Here is an 18573-nt window from a genome sequence, read left to right as displayed (position 1 = left end):
GCACATTAATTTACCGTAGATTGTTTAATTAACAGATAGTTACTACCGGTTTTAGACATGCTTTGTGTTTGACATATTCTATGTATTTTCCCACAGATATTTATATAGCAAATAAATATCCGATGGAGATGTTCCTTAAACATCTGAGGCGCCTTTGCTTTTGGGCCCAGTGGTCTACGGAAACATATAAATATGGCCGAAGCCCAATTGTCCAGGGAGATCCAGAGATGTCATTGGTCAAACGGGTCAGGTGTAAGGTCAACAGGAAGGACGTGAGATGTCTAGACAGACAATGGTTCTATAAACATCACCGCTTCCGGTCCAGTGGATAGACAAACATGTATCACCTTATAAATATTTGATACACTTGTCAGCTCACTGTTGGATACTTGTAGAAACCCTCATGCTGTTAAAAGCAGCACTATTTTTGACAGGTACCCGTTCCTGTCCGATTATCATTCGATCACTTTGGATCCCCGCTGTGTGGTAACTAGCATATCTCTGTGAGGGTCCTGTCCGCCGATTTAAGCGCCATTGTTTCCTTTGGCAGACGATGTTATCATTGTACAGAAGACTAGGAACATAAGCGGCCCCGTCGCATCGTATATACACGGAATACAATCAAGCTGTCAGTAATGTCGCTTACAATTACAGTAGAAGACAGCTTGTAACAAATTACTACTATGAATGAGTTGTCCTAGACAACAGCCGGACAGTCGATAGGCCGGGGTACATCACTCCAAACTGATAAATGGCTACCAGGTATTGTTCAGGCCCCAACACTGATAAACAACTCCAACATTATACAAAATACCCGTTTGATGTGAATCGAGATTTTACCAATCGCGACAGGGGTCATCAGATCAGAAGGGTCTTACATGAAAATATCACCCTAACTGTTTAATTAAGATCTCAGATAGCGCATATTTGTTTACACCGAGAAGGATTTTATCAAAGTATATTCTATATACAATACGGTGTACTTTAAGATTTGATAGGAGCACAATGTTATCTGGTAGTGTTTGACGGGTATGACGAGAGAGGCTTTGTTACTATAACACACTACTCAGCACTGATGGACAGGTCGCTAATTAATTCAATTCAGGGTTCAATTACACGTGTTATAATGTTCACAGGTTGAGAGGCACCAATACACCAATATCTTTGCATGTGACTTCGATAACACCTCTAACATAGAACACTCAACGGAAAACAATTCAATTAGATCTTATTGTATGGATCGAACAATAAATGAAATAGATAAACACATATTCTATCTGCATACATATATTAAACAAGCTTAATTACATTACAAGACTTTTTCCTCTGTTTAACATACCTTTCAATGAAAATGTTGCAGTTCATTAAGTTACAATAAACATTGTAGACGAAATACAATGGGAAAATCACCTAGTGGAAGAGTTATATTAGCAGTGAAGAACAGAACGAATCATGGTTTCTATAAATCACTAGATATATTTTAGTTCTGTCAGTCTCAATCTCTCAAATAGGGTTTCAGAATATGATTGTTATTGTTAGCAGTTCTTTTTTTTCTAAAGTTTGCAGTGATATATCAATGTTATGGTTGATGGTGTTTGAATTGAAAAATTATATTCAGAGAAACAACAGCTTTTTCTGTTTATATGAAGTTTAGCAAATAATACCATATACCTCGTAGATTTAAAATAAATTTTAACCAACGGGTTTTATAAAGAATCACAAAATAAAAAAAAAACATAAACTAACGGTGTAGTTTGTTCCTACGTAACATAAAAGATAACCTACAGTCGGAAACTTATACAAGTGATACCTTAGAGCTAGGCCACCATAACATGGAATGTAAAGGAATCCTGAGTTCAGGAATGTGGTGTTATCCTTTGGTGTGACAAAGTACAAGGTCCAGGCGTCTCCAGTCCACCTCATCAACCCCGCTCTTGTCTTTGTGTTTCCTCCGTCAGTTAGACCTGTCAGTCTTATCCTGTCTACCATATACTGTTCTGACCAAGTGGATGCCAATTGAGTTTGTTAGTGCTTCCCTTTGTTGTGGGTTTGTTAACACAAGCCCTTAACAGGCCATCAAAACATCCCAAATTTCCCAATCACCCTACAATCTACCTTCAAACAGACCTTTCATACTCAAGGGTGGCAGGCAGAATTTTCCCATAAAATAAACCCAGTTAGTTGTATGTTGTTTGACGCCTATAAAGATGAACTGATCCCCACATAGCCCTAATACAGCGCTGTAATTGTCTAAAAAGACGCCAATTTACTTCCATTGCATATAAATAATGCAATTTCCACACAATACTTCAAGTAGTTTCCATTTGATTATTACTGACGCATTATGACTTAAAAGATCTGAAACGGCCATAAAGTTGGGATAACACAGGGAAATAACGTATAAAAGATATAGGAAATTGTTACCGACGTCTACATCAATTACCGCAGGCTTTGATATTTACTAACTTCTGTTTGTCGTTCATTTTGAAGCCGATAAATAAAGAGCAGTTGTAGGAACTGCGTCCTCTCTTATGATTAGTGTTATAAAGAATCTATGACCATCAAAGGCCCTCCACAGAAAAAGGGTTTTCTGTGTAGACATTGCGTATAGCGACTACAATACCATTGAAAGGCGAGGAGAGGGAGATGGCGTGCGCTAAATTCTGCCAAGCAGACACTGATGATTATTCTGTGCCAACTCGTTCATTTAGCTGTCTCAGAGATGTTATATTTCCAAAAATGATTTCGACAAGACGCAAATAGATAAAAGAAATGCACATCTTAAGTGACAGCACAGTATCAAAGATACGTGGTAATCTTAATTAAGGCTGTCAGACATCGGCTTTCAGAAGCTACATAGCTGATTGTATTCTCTGACAAACTGCCACAGCGCACGCCATTATTACAAATCCCTAGAACCTCATAAAGACTGGGACGGGGCCGACTGGCGACAGCCCACTACAGCATGTATTCAATCATCTCTTCCTTTGAACATTACATGACGGATCGTATTAGAATCGCACGAGAGTAAGACAAGGATTTACTAGGCTAGAAACAGCAACGTTTTTACTTCTTCCGCCATCAAATGCCAAGATACGTGAGTTTTTATGCTCGGCTTCAGTCTACTTTCCCACGCTAACAAGTATATCTGTCTTTCTGTCTTTTTCTTTTCTCCAGTTTTTGCCTTTGTTGCCGTTTAACGATGATGGAACAACTCTGTCGTTTCCGTTCTGAGTTGCTTTGATTCGTACCTGGTAACTAAGGGGTGATCTTATCTACAGGTTACCGTCTACCGGATACCGATGGTGAAACAAGACACGCGCATTTATTACCACGGTTACGGAGAGAGCGTGCAAACCTCCTCGCGACAAGCACGTTAATGATGTTAATTAGTGTTACTACGGCCTTCATCTCCACGAGGGGTCACATGTCACGTGATCGTTATTCAAAAGACCTTAGATACTATCAGGGTACCATAGAGATTCAGAAGGCAGTGAGGGTACATATACCTGATAATCAGAGGGAAAACGCAACAGTTATATAAGGCAGGCGGTAATGTTGTGGCTGTGCAGAAGGGATACCTTTTGGAATAATGCGTTTTACAGAGGGTCCCTGTACTTTATTGAGACTATTCCGATTGAATTACTGTAGCCGAAAGAAATAACGGAGTCTGATTCCTACCTATATAATATATAGTTATCAAACTCGGACAAAAAACACATCCATCTCCCCAGTAATGCCTGCATTGCCAAGCCCTTCCTGATTTATAAGCTTAGACATTTGTGGCAATTTCACTCGTGTATTTTATGACATGTTGTATATTAGAACGATTCGTATATATTTCTCGATAGAATTATAGAATTTATTGTACCAGGAGTCTGTTTCAATGTCAGAAGGGTGCTGTTGGCTGCACAGACAGAAGTGCCGCGCGGGGCCGCCCAGCCGCAGTAACCAGCAATATCGCCCCAGAGTTTATGACCAAAGATTGACATCGGCATTTGGAAGCATCAGAAATTAGTTTGGACATAACCCACAGTGCTTGTCAAGATAGCACAGCTATTGGACAGTATTACCAGCATACATCACCCTGCCTGATAACAAGGCGGCATACGGGGAAATGGACTTATTTACTTTATTACCTCCCTTGTGAGTTGCATTGTGGGATTCTTCATGTCTAAATGGATAATTTGCTGCCGTTTGTAAAGTGAATAGGATTAGATCCGTATGATTTAATGATAAATTGACATTTGAGGAAATTGAAAGTAAACAGAATTGTAAGTTATTGAGTTGTGTTTGTAGAATCAGCCGATATAATCAGACAGGCCTCGCAGTCCAGGAGGATTGTAAAGATTTGAACACGATATGACCTCCACAACACACTGATGACCTTGTACACGGACAAGTCGTGCAGTCGCGCCATCAATTCCAACTCTCAGCTTCTACAGACGTTTTTTTTATAAAGCAGTTATCTCCCTTTTGACTCATATTTATTTTCCTTTGCGGCATAAAGCACCGCACTTTGATGGAAAGAAATGAGGACAAGACACTGTGCCTATGAACGATATCATTTGTCTGCCTCCAAGAATATTATGATTAATTGTAAATAAAAGAATAGTAGGAATCTAAGTTGCTTCAAAATGAATCTTTGTTTTCTGTTTGTGTTCTGTTCGTTTTATAAGATAGTAAAGTGAAGTAAAATAAGTGAAGTGAAGTAAACAGATTTATCTTTTTTCTTGTTTAATTATCATTCTATACTCAGTGAAAGCTAGAGGAACTTAAAACAATGGCAAACAAATGTGTGGATTTGGAATTAAAAACTGAATAAACAAAATACCGATCTAATGGTTTGCTCACTTTGACTTGTCCCCCGCCCCATTGTGAACATCCTTTTGTCCTTGTATAAATTCTATAGAATCCTCACCAATCTCCCGTCTCCCCTCGTGATGCGATTCTCATCAACTAATGGTCGACAGCCTAACATATCGCATTGAAATGCAAATCGCTCTGATGTAATACTCCGTGTTACACTGCTAGTAAGACCACCAGGCGCCAACAAGATTCTCCCCCTTATTTCATTCTCTTGGAATGGAGATAGTAAAATTTATTTTTCTTTGTTAGTCAGGTATAATGGGGAAATTACGTTTGAAGTCGGAGGCACGAATGTCTTTAACGAAATATTTAAGGATAATGTGGTCAACTGATGAATGGGAAATGGTCTAACGTATCGATTATTTATAGGATGAAAGCATTTTGGATTCTGTTTCTTCCTTATATACACAGCACTGGGAGTACGGGGAAACCGCATCGTGTACTCTTCTGAGCCGTCTCATGGGAACGATGGTTTCCCCATTACATTGTTAATTAAAATGGCTGACGTTATCATAGTTTAAAGCTAATTACACATACTATGGTGCTAATCTTCAGACACTGAACCACGAGAGTGATGAATCATTTTGAACTTTTAAAAGTTTTATGAATTATTATTGATTTTTTTTCTTTTACAAATGACGGCTTTGGTATAAAACTCGGAAAATCAAACACTTGTTTCAATAAACACATACAACAGCCCGTGGTTGGATAGACTTTTCGTTCAATTGAATCCCCTGGTTACAGTTAAATATGCCTTTTCTGAATTATTTCAGGTTGTTGTAAAAAGACAATTAAGAAGGTAAATGAATCTGTGCTGTTACAATTCTCTTTGTCACAATTGTCTACTTTTCCATGAATAATCAAATCTGACAAACACATAAAGATAAATACATGTTATCGACAATAGATTATTACCACGGCAAAATCATTGAGAAAAGTAAAACTGGAACAAATCGTGTACAATATGGTAACAAATAAAAACTTCTATGGAGACATCGGAAGTGTAGTTATGTCGCAAAATATATTGAAATATTTTACAATCTTGCGATTAATATAATTCTCATACAAACTCAATATCTAATAGGAAATTAGTAAACATGTATTTTGTTTGTCAATGATGTCGAAATCATTTATGATACCAATTGGATGCCTGTAAAATATTTATTTATCCTTCATTAGACGTTTTGCGTTAAAAATTTACAATATATTTTCGAATATACTTTCTTGGAAACTACTGCAGGTTGCAACACTTAAATCATTTTTTTAAATTATAAGTGATATCAATGAAATGCAGACAACTGTAATGTTTATTATTGTTTATTACACATTGAGACAGGACCATGACTCTAATGAAATACCTCCAGAGGTTTTGCATGTATAAGTGACATGAAACATGATAAAACGTGAAGGAGGAGGGCATAAATCTCTCATGGCTTCAGCACAACACTTTACAGTGTACTTTTACACAAAGTTCAGGAGACCTGCAGGATGCTCCATGTGGCTTTGGGAAGAAGGAGTCCAGGCCAAAACGGGGCACAAATCCATCATGTCGAGTTTCATTCCGGACAAGCAGGCACTGTAACTGTTGGATATGTATTGTTTCCGCGTTGGACACTAGGTGGTGTCCATGGAGGATGTTAGCATGACATTTCACAGATCATGTACTGCTTGTCGGTGCGCGTTAGGAACCCACCGTACACATGACATGGAACTGCGCTATTCTCAGAATTGTCTAACGAAAATGGAAAACTCCATTGTGTCGGTTGTGATTAGGGGAGCTGGTGGTAACAGCTAACATCCCTCGCCACAAACATCAGTCGTGTCTGAACTGTGTAAACGCTGGCGATAACAACAGTCTTGGACAGTATCAAGACATGTTCCGCCTCACCAAATATCGTCAGATATCACGTGATTATAACGAGAACGTGACGGGACAATGACATTGCTAGTAATTTCTAGTATCTGAGCATGTGTTTTTAAAAGCAAGAGTCGTTCTGTTCATATGGCGTGATACTTAGATATTGCTTTGTATCAACGGAAAGTGTCCTCGGGTCATACCAATAATATCAACCAAGATAATACGTCCTTATACTTCAAGCATTGTGTGACTCAAGGGATCGACAGCGGTTGGCCATATTTGTTTTGGTTAGATTATCAAAAGCTCTGCAATAATGAATTAAAGCAAAAAAAATTGTTCCAGTATCCATCCCAGTATCGAATCTGCATATACGAAAGTTGTATGAATTATATATATGAAAGAAAAACATTTGTGTTAGATTGTTCAATATACATTAAAAGGTTGACAGGGGATACTGGCGGTTATGCGTATAATTTTTATAATCATTACAGTGATAGCAGGACCAGATGATTAAGTTGTATAACATTATACTCTCCTCCATCTCTAACTGGCGAGTTCGATGGAAACGTTAGGTAATTGACAAGAGATGACCGTAAGGCGGTACTCAACCAAACTTTACATATGCCACAATATTGTAGCTGTCCATCTGACGTAAACAAATCAAACGATATCATATCCTATACTGGCTTATGTTAGGGAACAAACCTGTGTGGCAGTGAGATTGACTAGTGCCTATATAACAAACCGGACCACCAGTCATCTGTCCCGTTAATGTCTTCACAAAGCATGCTGAGATGTAGTATGTTTCAGAGGGAACCACTAACAATCTACTAAATAGTTTTCATACGTTTTGATTGACAAATTAAACCAGTCGGAAGAGCAAAACCCTATCAGCGTGTGTGTGCGTGAGACTACGTTTGGAACGATGGCTTCCTTGTTTGTGAAGGCGCTGGGCGTTTTTTATGTAGGTATAGTTAGACCCCATCTGCCACAGTGAATATGCATATCGTTAGGGATGGGTAATGTTCGGATACAGACAGAGGAAACTGCTAAACAACAGTGACATCTATCAATCGCTTGATGAGAAAAATGGATATCCTCTTGGACATAAAACCTAGAATCTGACAGCCAAGGAAACTCATTTCTTAGCGCGCATTGACAGGCATGTAAAACATAATACATTGAAATTGACATAACGTCGCGAGCTGCCGACATCCGTGGATTGTTAACGTAATTAGTGCCGTCAGAAGCGTTTAAGCACATGTCGGGCCCTACTAGTCAGGTGGTCCATACTGCTTTAATGTTTTTCATCAGGAAGCTACACCTCTGCTGAGAAGCTCACCATGGCATGATAAACGGTCTTTGATCGGTAACTTTGAAGTTTCAGTTTTAATCTAATTTAAGTTCGACTTTTTCACTGTTTCCATGCCAACGATATTCTTTTTTACAAAAAAAAAAAACCTTCGTAGGGGAGGACTTGAAGTCACTATGTGAAATCTCAATAGAGAAAGAACACACATGGATGTTTAGATTATTCATGGGTTTATATGGCGACCGTATTCTGTTCCATGACAGGAAGATAGGAAAGTCATGTCATTTCTGGCATTGTGAATAATGAGATCGCTTTCGTATTTATAGATATCACACTCTTTGTTCGTACTCCTTGGGTCTTTAAAACGTCGGCGATCAAAAGTTTAATTGAAGAAAATTACGATTACACTTCGACAGCATGATAGAAGTTTGGTTAACAGATCGTAAGGCCACAGACAATGAAGCCTGTTGTTTGGGTGGGAGAGGGGTGGGATGAGAAAATTAATATTTTATTTCAGTAGACTAAAACCGGCATGAAGTCCAAGTAAATCAAATGAAATAATAGATCTATGAATGAGAAGATTACATGGGAAAATTTCGTAATTTCCAAAAATATACATAAAAGGAGAATTACTTACACATCAACATAGTGAACAAATTATAGAAAGAAAAAACATGTACAGAATAAAATAGTGAGGGAAGATGGTTCATAAAATTAGGCCGAGACCAATGCATGGGTAATCAGTTATTTAACTGCTAACTCCATAGCCAATCTCATAACATCCTATTGGTTAACGCACTACCATTAAAATTCAGGGGCACACTAAAAGTATTCGAGACCATAGAACCCATCAGAATTCTTCTGTATCAAACATCTAAACACTGGGTATGATAAAGGCAACAAACTTCCAATAAAGTTATGGAGCTTTTGACCATAATGAGAATTTTGCCAATTAACTTAGTTTATGAGTTCGTTTAATGAGCTTCGACTCCATTATTAGTTTATAATTAGCGACATACCTGAAGACGAAGGGCAGTGATAGGTGGGTATTAATTTGTAACAGATTAGTGCTATCTATTTAATGGTCCTTGGTTAATGTTCCGGCCCGACTTGGTTTGTATATTAGTGTAATCACGTGAAATGTATTACGTAAATAATTAAAACATACGACAGTTTATCCCACTATAGTACATATAACTGATAACTAAAACATTCCAGACATTCCACGCTAACTTGTAATTTATGCACTCGTTTTAAATGTACATTTTATTTTGATACTTCTTAGATCTTCACATTTTGAACAGAGGTTTAGACACATCTTCAGTTGTACCTTTGTGATAATTTTCTATACTGCAGAAAGCAGGTATGATTAGTAAATTAGGATTTGTGATGCCTGTTAAAATTCACAAATTTGGAAAGCAAACAAAAGTAATATAAAAGAATGGCAAATGCTTAAAACACTTTGTAAAATCACAAAATATTAAAGTAAATTGTGTCATGCTACTTGAGAGAAAAGTTCTTACTCGGTGAAATCTATTACATAATGATTGTTCCCCAAAGAAAACAAGAGTAGTGTAGAGTCCTCCAGATGACCTTGAACTATGGTGAATTTGCCCTCCACCATTACCCATTCATCAGAATGCACAGTCCCAGACCAATGTCGCCAAACCAGACTTCAACTCCATTTACTACAAACCCTCCAAGTCATCGGTATATACGTAGACTAAAGTCACAAATACCTGGGGGATTTTTAAGGCATTATTTGGAGAGTGCTGCGCCCCTTTGTCCCCAAGCCTGAGCCCAACCAGAGTGGGAAAGAGTCCCCGTGTCTACACCAATCCAATGCGGCAATGGTCCCTAGTCTGTCTTGCTGACGAATACACGCCCTACTCCGTCCATTGAATGTTGATTATTCATGAATCTGTTTTCCTGGCATTACCGATATCTTCCTAGATTGGAATGGACGGGTAATGTCACGCACCAACAAGAAAGAATTAAAATTGAATTACTTCTGTCACATTCGATAGTAAAGGCGTACGTCTTGAGGGGCCACTGTGTTTAGAATGGTTGGTATCCTACCTAACTATAATTACAGTCCGTTGACAGGCGCTTTAAGCTTCCTTTGATCTCAAACTTCTCAAGCACCTTGTTGCATTAGAATAAATTCTACTGGTACCTTGAGAATTCCGGGGGTGATTCAAATTGACAACCTTAATATCCATCAATGTTAGAGACTTCAGCAGGGCTCAAATGGTGTTAAAATGAAAAGTTTTCCCGCCTAATTGGAGCTGATCGTGATGAATAATGTATGGCAGGCAATTTTGTGGAGAAAACATAAAACTGTTAAAGATGGGTGTCTGGTCATCTTCAGGGGTCTGTCTGGGGATTGTCTCCGGGGGCGAACACACACCAGAGCTAGGCAACACTGCCACAGGGCGGAACACGGTCTGTTTCTCTGCTAGATGGTTGTGTGAAGTGTGTACAACATGAAAGAAAATAAACATGAAAAATTGTAAAATTTGGAGAATTGATATCACATATTAAAGTTAATACAACACTATTAGGCTACTTACACATATCAATAGTATTGTAATTGTTGATAAGACAAAGATTACTGAAATATAACTAGATATAAAGGGCTATCAACTAAATCACCGAATCTGCAGGAGGAAAAATTGTGATATTTTTGTCACAAAAACAGTATACGTAATATATTTGGGGGAATGGTAATAAGTGTTTTAACACGATTGACAGCATACTCACCTCATGGAATGAACATATCGAATCATGTATAACAAACGCGAACAAGACAAAACATTATAACTCAAAAAACCATAGATTTATAACACATGCACACATTTCCAAAGAAACAAAAAGAACAAAATAAACAGTAGAGAACATATGAACAGAAGGCAATAATAAGCAGTCATAGTATCAAAATACAATAGAAAAAAACAAACAAATGATAATAATAAAATAAAAAAAATAACACACACAAAATATAACAAAGAAACAAAGACACGCACAACGAACACAACACACAGCGAACAAATTGGTCATAAAAAGAAACATAGTTACAAATTAGCAAAGTATACCATTTAACGGCATTATTTCTAGTTCTCTATTTTTATTCTATTATATTAATGTTTCTAATTTCAATCTTAAAATCACATAGCAATCAGTTTATTTAGCTCTGACATATATATCAAGCAGTGTTTTGTTGTAATTGTTTGTTTTATTCTAGTATACATGGCTTGATTATAAGCTGGCAGATTGGAATGACAAAATGAAATGAAAAAAACCTTTCCAGTCATTAAGCGCTAACGTATTAAACAGTAGAAACATTGGGAGTTCAGTTTTTGAACCTGGTGATAGAGATGTATCCTCTTCATCAGATCCCCACTTTCCCCAAGCACTAGTTAGGACCTATATACCCGTATCATCCCACATACAATTTCCAACGACTTGCTCACACGAGACCAAGTATCCGTGGAAGATTCCTAAATTGAAATGTCTAATCGAATCAGATTGCTCAAATATCGAATTTATTACCCAGAAACACATACATCTGAAGCGCAATTATCTATGTAATCCAAGAAAATGCCTCAGAGGAATGAATATCTTTCTCACAACAACCTCCTGAAATTAATAGAGGGCTTGACATAATACCTTAGTTATACGAAAATTCGCAAGTCAATTTTTAATTAAAGTGCCGGCTTCTATCGAATAAAAAGTAATGGGTCACCAGTTGAAGTTGTAGTATGTCATTAGATCTATGCTAACATCTCTATATGATTGTTTATCCTCCCATTCTTTTACAAACAAAAGTTTAAAATGAAATAATAGCTCACGCACCAAGCCACGGGCTTATATAAGTTTGCCTTGAGTAGCAGTCCAAATCCAATTAGCTTTTGACAATGTTTTCAAAGTGGAGTAAATACACAAATTTTGACACGACTTTTTTCTCATTTTTATGTCAATTTGCATTGAGTAGAACACATTCACTAAGCTTGCCACAGGCTTTCGTGTATGCAACTTCAAATTTACCAACCCCAATTGTAATTCACTGTAGTTTTCCACTGTTACTAGGCGTTATACATCCGACTAATACCGCTTAATTCTTATTTAACTATCCGCGGATTATAGGAAACTAACCACCAGACGATTCATGAGAGAAACATTTCAAGATTTTGTTGTTTTAGTTCGTGTTCGGAACTTCAGATAATGACGAAAAGAATTAAAACAATCTAGGTTCACAGATTCCATTCAGAAAATGATTTCTTTCTTTACAACATACGAATAGTTGTCCGATAAGTATTAGTCATTCTCCTACATTAATATAAATTATCTTATGCTATCATTTAATATATTATGTCTTTGTAATTTAATATCGTTTATCCTGTATGTTATCAGTAATGTATCGAAGTGCAGAGAATGATTGACATAACGACCATTTTCCCTCCAGTTACTACATGCGTGCTATTTCCCATGACTTTGACCATGTATTTTGCCCTGTGAACTCATACATAAATGCAGTAGTTAAACCGGAGACTGTGAGTCCCGTTTCACGGAGGAATATCATTTTTTGATTATTGCTTGTTTGAAAGGTGCGATACACAGTCATGAGGTAATCCATCTTCTATGAGAATTACAACATTTCATAGAGCAAAGTGAAAATAAAAGCAAGCTAAATATATGAAAAACAAATCCCATTACACGATGTTGCGTGCCTCTGCCAGCCGTTATCGGTATGGTATGGTCGGCACTGGCGGGCGTTCAAGTCGCAGCAGCTTGTACAGGGCCATTAGTAGGCTGATGAAAGACGGAGGCAAACATAAGTGACGTACGTAAAACATATTCCCATCGCTCCACTGGCACAGCCGACTTACTGACAGCAACGCCACGGACTTCATTCATCATTATTCGCTTTAAACTTGTTTTTTATTGAGGGTCTTCACGGTGATGTTACGATCCCTGCCTGTAATTTGGGACTGCATAGCCTCTGTCCTAGGATGTTGTTAATAAGAAAATGTCGCAATTATCAACAGACCATCTGGATTGTGGAGGTCCTCCGTGATGATGATTGATGGGGCGACATAATCCGCCTGTTCTACAGATCAGGTATGATAGACAGGAGTGTGTTGTCGTGCCTTTCGTCAGTTCGGTGGCTGACGTTTCCTACGCCAGCAGTTGTATTTCAACATGGATGTTGTAACAGATAGTGTATATCAGGAATTACATAAAAATTGAAAAGTTCCTAATATTTCAATTAGAAGCATACTCATTCATCGACTGGGAATGAAAAAACTGATATATCCATCTTTCTACAAATAAACTTAAACATGGCAATGATGTTTCTATCGTTCACAGTCGGGTCGTTTTTAATCAATTAGCTCAAGAATATACTCTCCAAACCATTCATCTGCTAAGACCAAATACGATATCTCCAAACCTCAGACGAACTAGTATCACTCCTACAAAGAAAACGAGAAATTTTGACCAGCAATAAACATTATTAATTTTCCATAAATGAACCCATCTATAATGCAAATATCAATTAAACCCATCAAAATATGTAAATTTTTCGTACCACAAAACACACAGGAGCAGATCAAGATATTGTCTATCAATTCTCGATACAAGCTTTCCTGGTAAATAAGCTTACATCCAAACTTTGATTTTGTTAAAGCTGAAAAAAAAACGTTGAATTTATGGTTACTTGTAATATGGATCATTTGCGCTTCCATCTTGAATGTGAGGTCTTTAAATATATGTTTTGAATTAGGTTTCAATCAGGAATCAAGTTGATTTTCCATATATTCCATTCACATGATTGTATATAATATTGACATATGCTACTCTTAAAAGCACAGTACGACAAAACACGATGACACCAACTCTTAAGACCACTTCTAAATGAACAGTTTTAAAACTAGTAACCTTACTTCCTGAATAAATCAAACAAAAACTTTTTACCCTTTTCGTAAAGTTATTCACAACCTGTTAACATCAGACTTTTACATAAAATTAACATCTAGAACATCAATTAATCAAATATCAAATCATCAACTCTATAACTTACAACAAAACTATCATTATTCCAAACACATTATCACTCCATCGTCCTCCTCAAACACAGATAAACAACCAACCTTCAAAACCAATATCAAACCCTCTTAACACACAACAAAACCATTAACTCTCAAAACACAATCAAACCAGCATTCATCTACAATCACAACACCAAACCATCATTCATCTACAATCACAACACCAAACCATCAACCCTCAAAACACACCACGAAACAATCAACCCTCTAAACACATCACCAAACCATCAACTCTCTAAACACACCACCAAACCAACAACCCTCCAAACACACCACCAAACCATCAACTCTCCAAACCCATCACCAAAACATCAACTTTCCATCAAAACAACAAAAGCATCAACTCTCCAAACACATCACCAAACCATCAACCCTCAAAACACATCACCAAACCAACAACCCTCCAAACACATCACTTAACCATCAACCCTCTAAACACATCACCAAACCATCAACCCTCTAAACACACCACCAAACCATCAACCCTCAAAACACATCACCAAACCATCAACTCTCCAAACACACCACCAAACCATCAACCCTCAAAACACATCACCAAACCATCAACCCTCAAAACACATCACCAAACCAACAACCCTCCAAACACATCACTTAACCATCAACCCTCTAAACACATCACCAAACCATCAACCCTCTAAACACACCACCAAACCATCAACTCTCAAAACACATCACCAAACCATCAACTCTCTAAACACACCACCAAACCATCAACCCTCAAAACACATCACCAAACCATCAACCCTCTAAACACATCACCAAACCATCAACCCTCTAAACACATCACCAAACCATCAACTCTCTAAACACATCACCAAACCATCAACTCTCTAAACACATCACCAAACCATCAACCCTCTAAACACATCACCAAACCATCAACCCTCTAAACACACCACAAACCATCAACCCTCAAAACACATCACCAAACCAACAACCCTCCAAACACACCACCAAACCAACAACTCTCTAAGTACACCACGAAAACATAAATCCTCCAAACACACAACCAAGCCATCAACTTTCCAAACATATCACCAAACCATCAACCCTCAAAACATACCACGAAACCATTAAATCTCCAAACACACCACCAAACCATCAACCCTCCAAACACACCTCCAAACCATCATCTCTCCAAACACATCATCAAACCATCAACTCTCCAAAAACATTACCAAACCATCAACTCTTCAAAAACACCACTAAACCATCAACTATTCCAGAACATCACTTAAACAACAACATTACCAAACCATCAACTCTTCAAAAACACCACTAAACCATCAACTATTCCAGAACATCACTTAAACAACAACTCTTCAAAACACCACTAAACCATCAACTCTTCAAAAACACCACTTAACCATCAACCCTCCCAACATAACATCAAACCATCAACTATTCAAACACAACACCAAACCATAAACTCCTAAAACATATCACTAAACCACCAGTCCTCTAAACACATCATCAAGCAAGCAACCCTCTGAACACACCACCAAAACCATATATTCTCCAAACGCATCACCAAATCATCAACTCTCCGAACACATCATCAAACCATCAACCCTCTAAAGACATCACCTCTTAAAACACATCAAAAAACCATCAACCCTTTAAACACACCATCAAACTATCAACCCTCAAAACACATCAATAAACCATCAAACCTTTCAACACACCATCAAACTATCAACCCTCAAAACACATCATCAAATCATCAACCCTCTAAACACTAAAATTAACTATCAACCCTCTAAACACAGCACCAAAGCATCAACCCTTCAAACACATCATCAAACGATCAATCCTCCAAATACACCAACAAACCATCAACTTTCATAACACACAACCAAACCATCAACCCTTCAAACACATCACCAATTCACCAACTCTTCAAACACATCATCACACTATCAACTTTCCAAACACATCACTAAATCATGAACCCTCCAAACACACCATCAAACGATCAATCCTCCAAATACACCAACAAACCATTAACCCTCCAAACACATCATTTAACCACCAACTCCTCAAACACACCACCAAACCACCAACTCTTCAAACACATCATCAAACCACCAACTCTTCAAACACACCATCAAACCGCCAACTCTTCAAACACACCATCAAACCACCAACTCTTCAAACACACCACCAAACCACCAACTCTTCAAACACACCACCAAACCACCAACTCTTCAAACACACCACCAAACCACCAACTCTTCAAACACACCACCAAACCACCAACACTTCAAACACACCACCAAAACCACCAACTCTTCAAACACATCATCAAACCACCAACTCTTCAAACACACACCCAAACCACCAACTCTTCAAACACACCACCAAACACCACCAACTCTTCAAACACACCACCAAACCATCAACTCTTCAAACCCACCACCAAACCACCAACTCTTCAAACAAACCACCAAACCACCAACTCTTCAAACAACCACCAAACCACCAACTCTTCAAACACATCATCAAACCACCAACTTTTCAAACACACCACCAAACCACCAACTCTTCAAACACACCACCAAACCACCAACTCTTCAAACACACCACCAAACCAACAACTCTTCCAACACATCACCAATCCACCAACTCTTCAAACACATCATCAAACTATCAATTTTCCAAACACATCACTAAATCATGAACACTCCAAACACACCATCAAACGATCAATCCTCCAAATACACCAACAAACCATCAAACCTCCAAACGCATCATCAAACCATCAACCCTCCAAACACATCATTTAACCACCAACTCCTTAAACACACCACCAAACCACCAACTCTTCAAACACACCACCAAACCACCAACTCTTCAAACACACCACCAAACCACCAACTCTTCAAACACACCACCAAACCACCAACTCTTCAAACACACCATTAAACCATCAACTCTCCAAACACACCACCAAACCACCAACTCTTCAAACACACCACCAAACCATCAACTCTCCAAACACACCACCAAACCATCAACCCTCCGAATACGCATCACCAAACGATCAACCCTCTAAACACACCATCTAAGCATTAAATCTCCAAACACATCATCAAAACCATAAATTCTCCAAACACACCATCAAACTATTAACCCTTTAAACCCATTACCAAACCATCAAACTTCCAAACACACCACCAAAACATCAACTCTCCAAACACACCATCAAACTATTAACCCTTTAAACCCATTACCAAACCATCAAGCTTCCAAACACATCACCAAACTACCAACTCTTTAAACACATCATCAAACCATTAACCCTCCAAACACCAACAAAGCATAAATTATCCAAGCACATTACTAAGCCATCAACTTTCCAAACACACCACAAACCACCAACTCTTCAAACACACCACCAAACCACCAACTCTTCCAACACATCACCAACCATCAACCCTCCAAACACACCATCAAACCATCAACTCTCCAAACACACCACAAATACAAAATTAACCCTCCGAATACGCATCACCAAACGATCAACCCTCTAAACACACACATCTAAGCATTAAATCTCCAAACACATCATCAAAACCATAAATTCTCCAAACACACCATCAAACTATTAACCCTTTAAACCCATTACCAAACCATCAAACTTCCAAACACACCACCAAAACATCAACTCTCCAAACACACACACCAAAACATCAACTCTCCAAACACACCACCAAAACATCAACTCTCCAAACACACCACCAAAACATCAACTCTTCAAACACACCACCAAACCATCAACTCTTCAAACACACCACCAAACCATCAACCCTCCAAACACATCACCAAAACATCAACTCTCCAAACACACCATCAAAACATTAACCCTTTAAACCCATCACCAAAACACACACTCTCCAAACACACCATCAAACTATTAACCCTTTAAACCCATTACCAAACCATCAAGCTTCCAAACAAATCACCAAACTACCAACTCTTCAAACACATCATCAAACCATTAACCCTCCAAACACCAGCAAACCACCAACTCTTCAAACACACCACCAAAACATCAACTCTTCAAATACATCACCAACCATCAACCCTCCAAACACACCATCAAACCATCAACTCTCCAAACACACCACAAAAACAAAATTAACCCTCCGAATACGCATCACCAAACGATCAACCCTCTAAACACACCATCTAAGCATTAAATCTCCAAACACATCATCAAAACCATAAATTCTCCAAACACACCATCAAACTATTAACCCTTTAAACCCATTACCAAACCATCAAACTTCCAAACACACCACCAAACCATCAACTCTCCAAACACACCACCAAACCATCAACTCTCCAAACACACCACCAAACCATCAACCCTTCAAACACATCACCAAACCATCAACCCT

The 18573-nt window shown here is 38.1% G+C and overlaps 1 protein-coding gene across 1 annotated transcript; it reads left to right on the top strand.

Moving 5' to 3' along the window:
- Positions 1 to 16116: 16116 nt before the first annotated feature.
- Positions 16117 to 16956, top strand: LOC138324366 (serum factor response D-like). The gene has a single exon (XM_069269439.1). The coding sequence runs from the start codon at positions 16117 to 16119 to the stop codon at positions 16954 to 16956; it is 840 nt and encodes a 279-aa protein (XP_069125540.1).
- Positions 16957 to 18573: the final 1617 nt, after the last annotated feature.

The sequence above is a fragment of the Argopecten irradians genome, chromosome 5 (assembly GCF_041381155.1).
Source record: "Argopecten irradians isolate NY chromosome 5, Ai_NY, whole genome shotgun sequence".
Taxonomy (NCBI): Eukaryota; Metazoa; Mollusca; class Bivalvia; order Pectinida; family Pectinidae; genus Argopecten; species Argopecten irradians.
The sequence above is the reverse complement of the archived record's forward strand: the minus strand, read 5'-3'. Positions and strand labels throughout refer to the sequence as shown.

What these genes read in the sequence shown, in the direction of transcription:
- LOC138324366 (XM_069269439.1), top strand. Translation starts at nt 16,117, where the DNA reads ATGAACCCTCCAAACACACCATCAAACGATCAATCCTCCAAATACACC.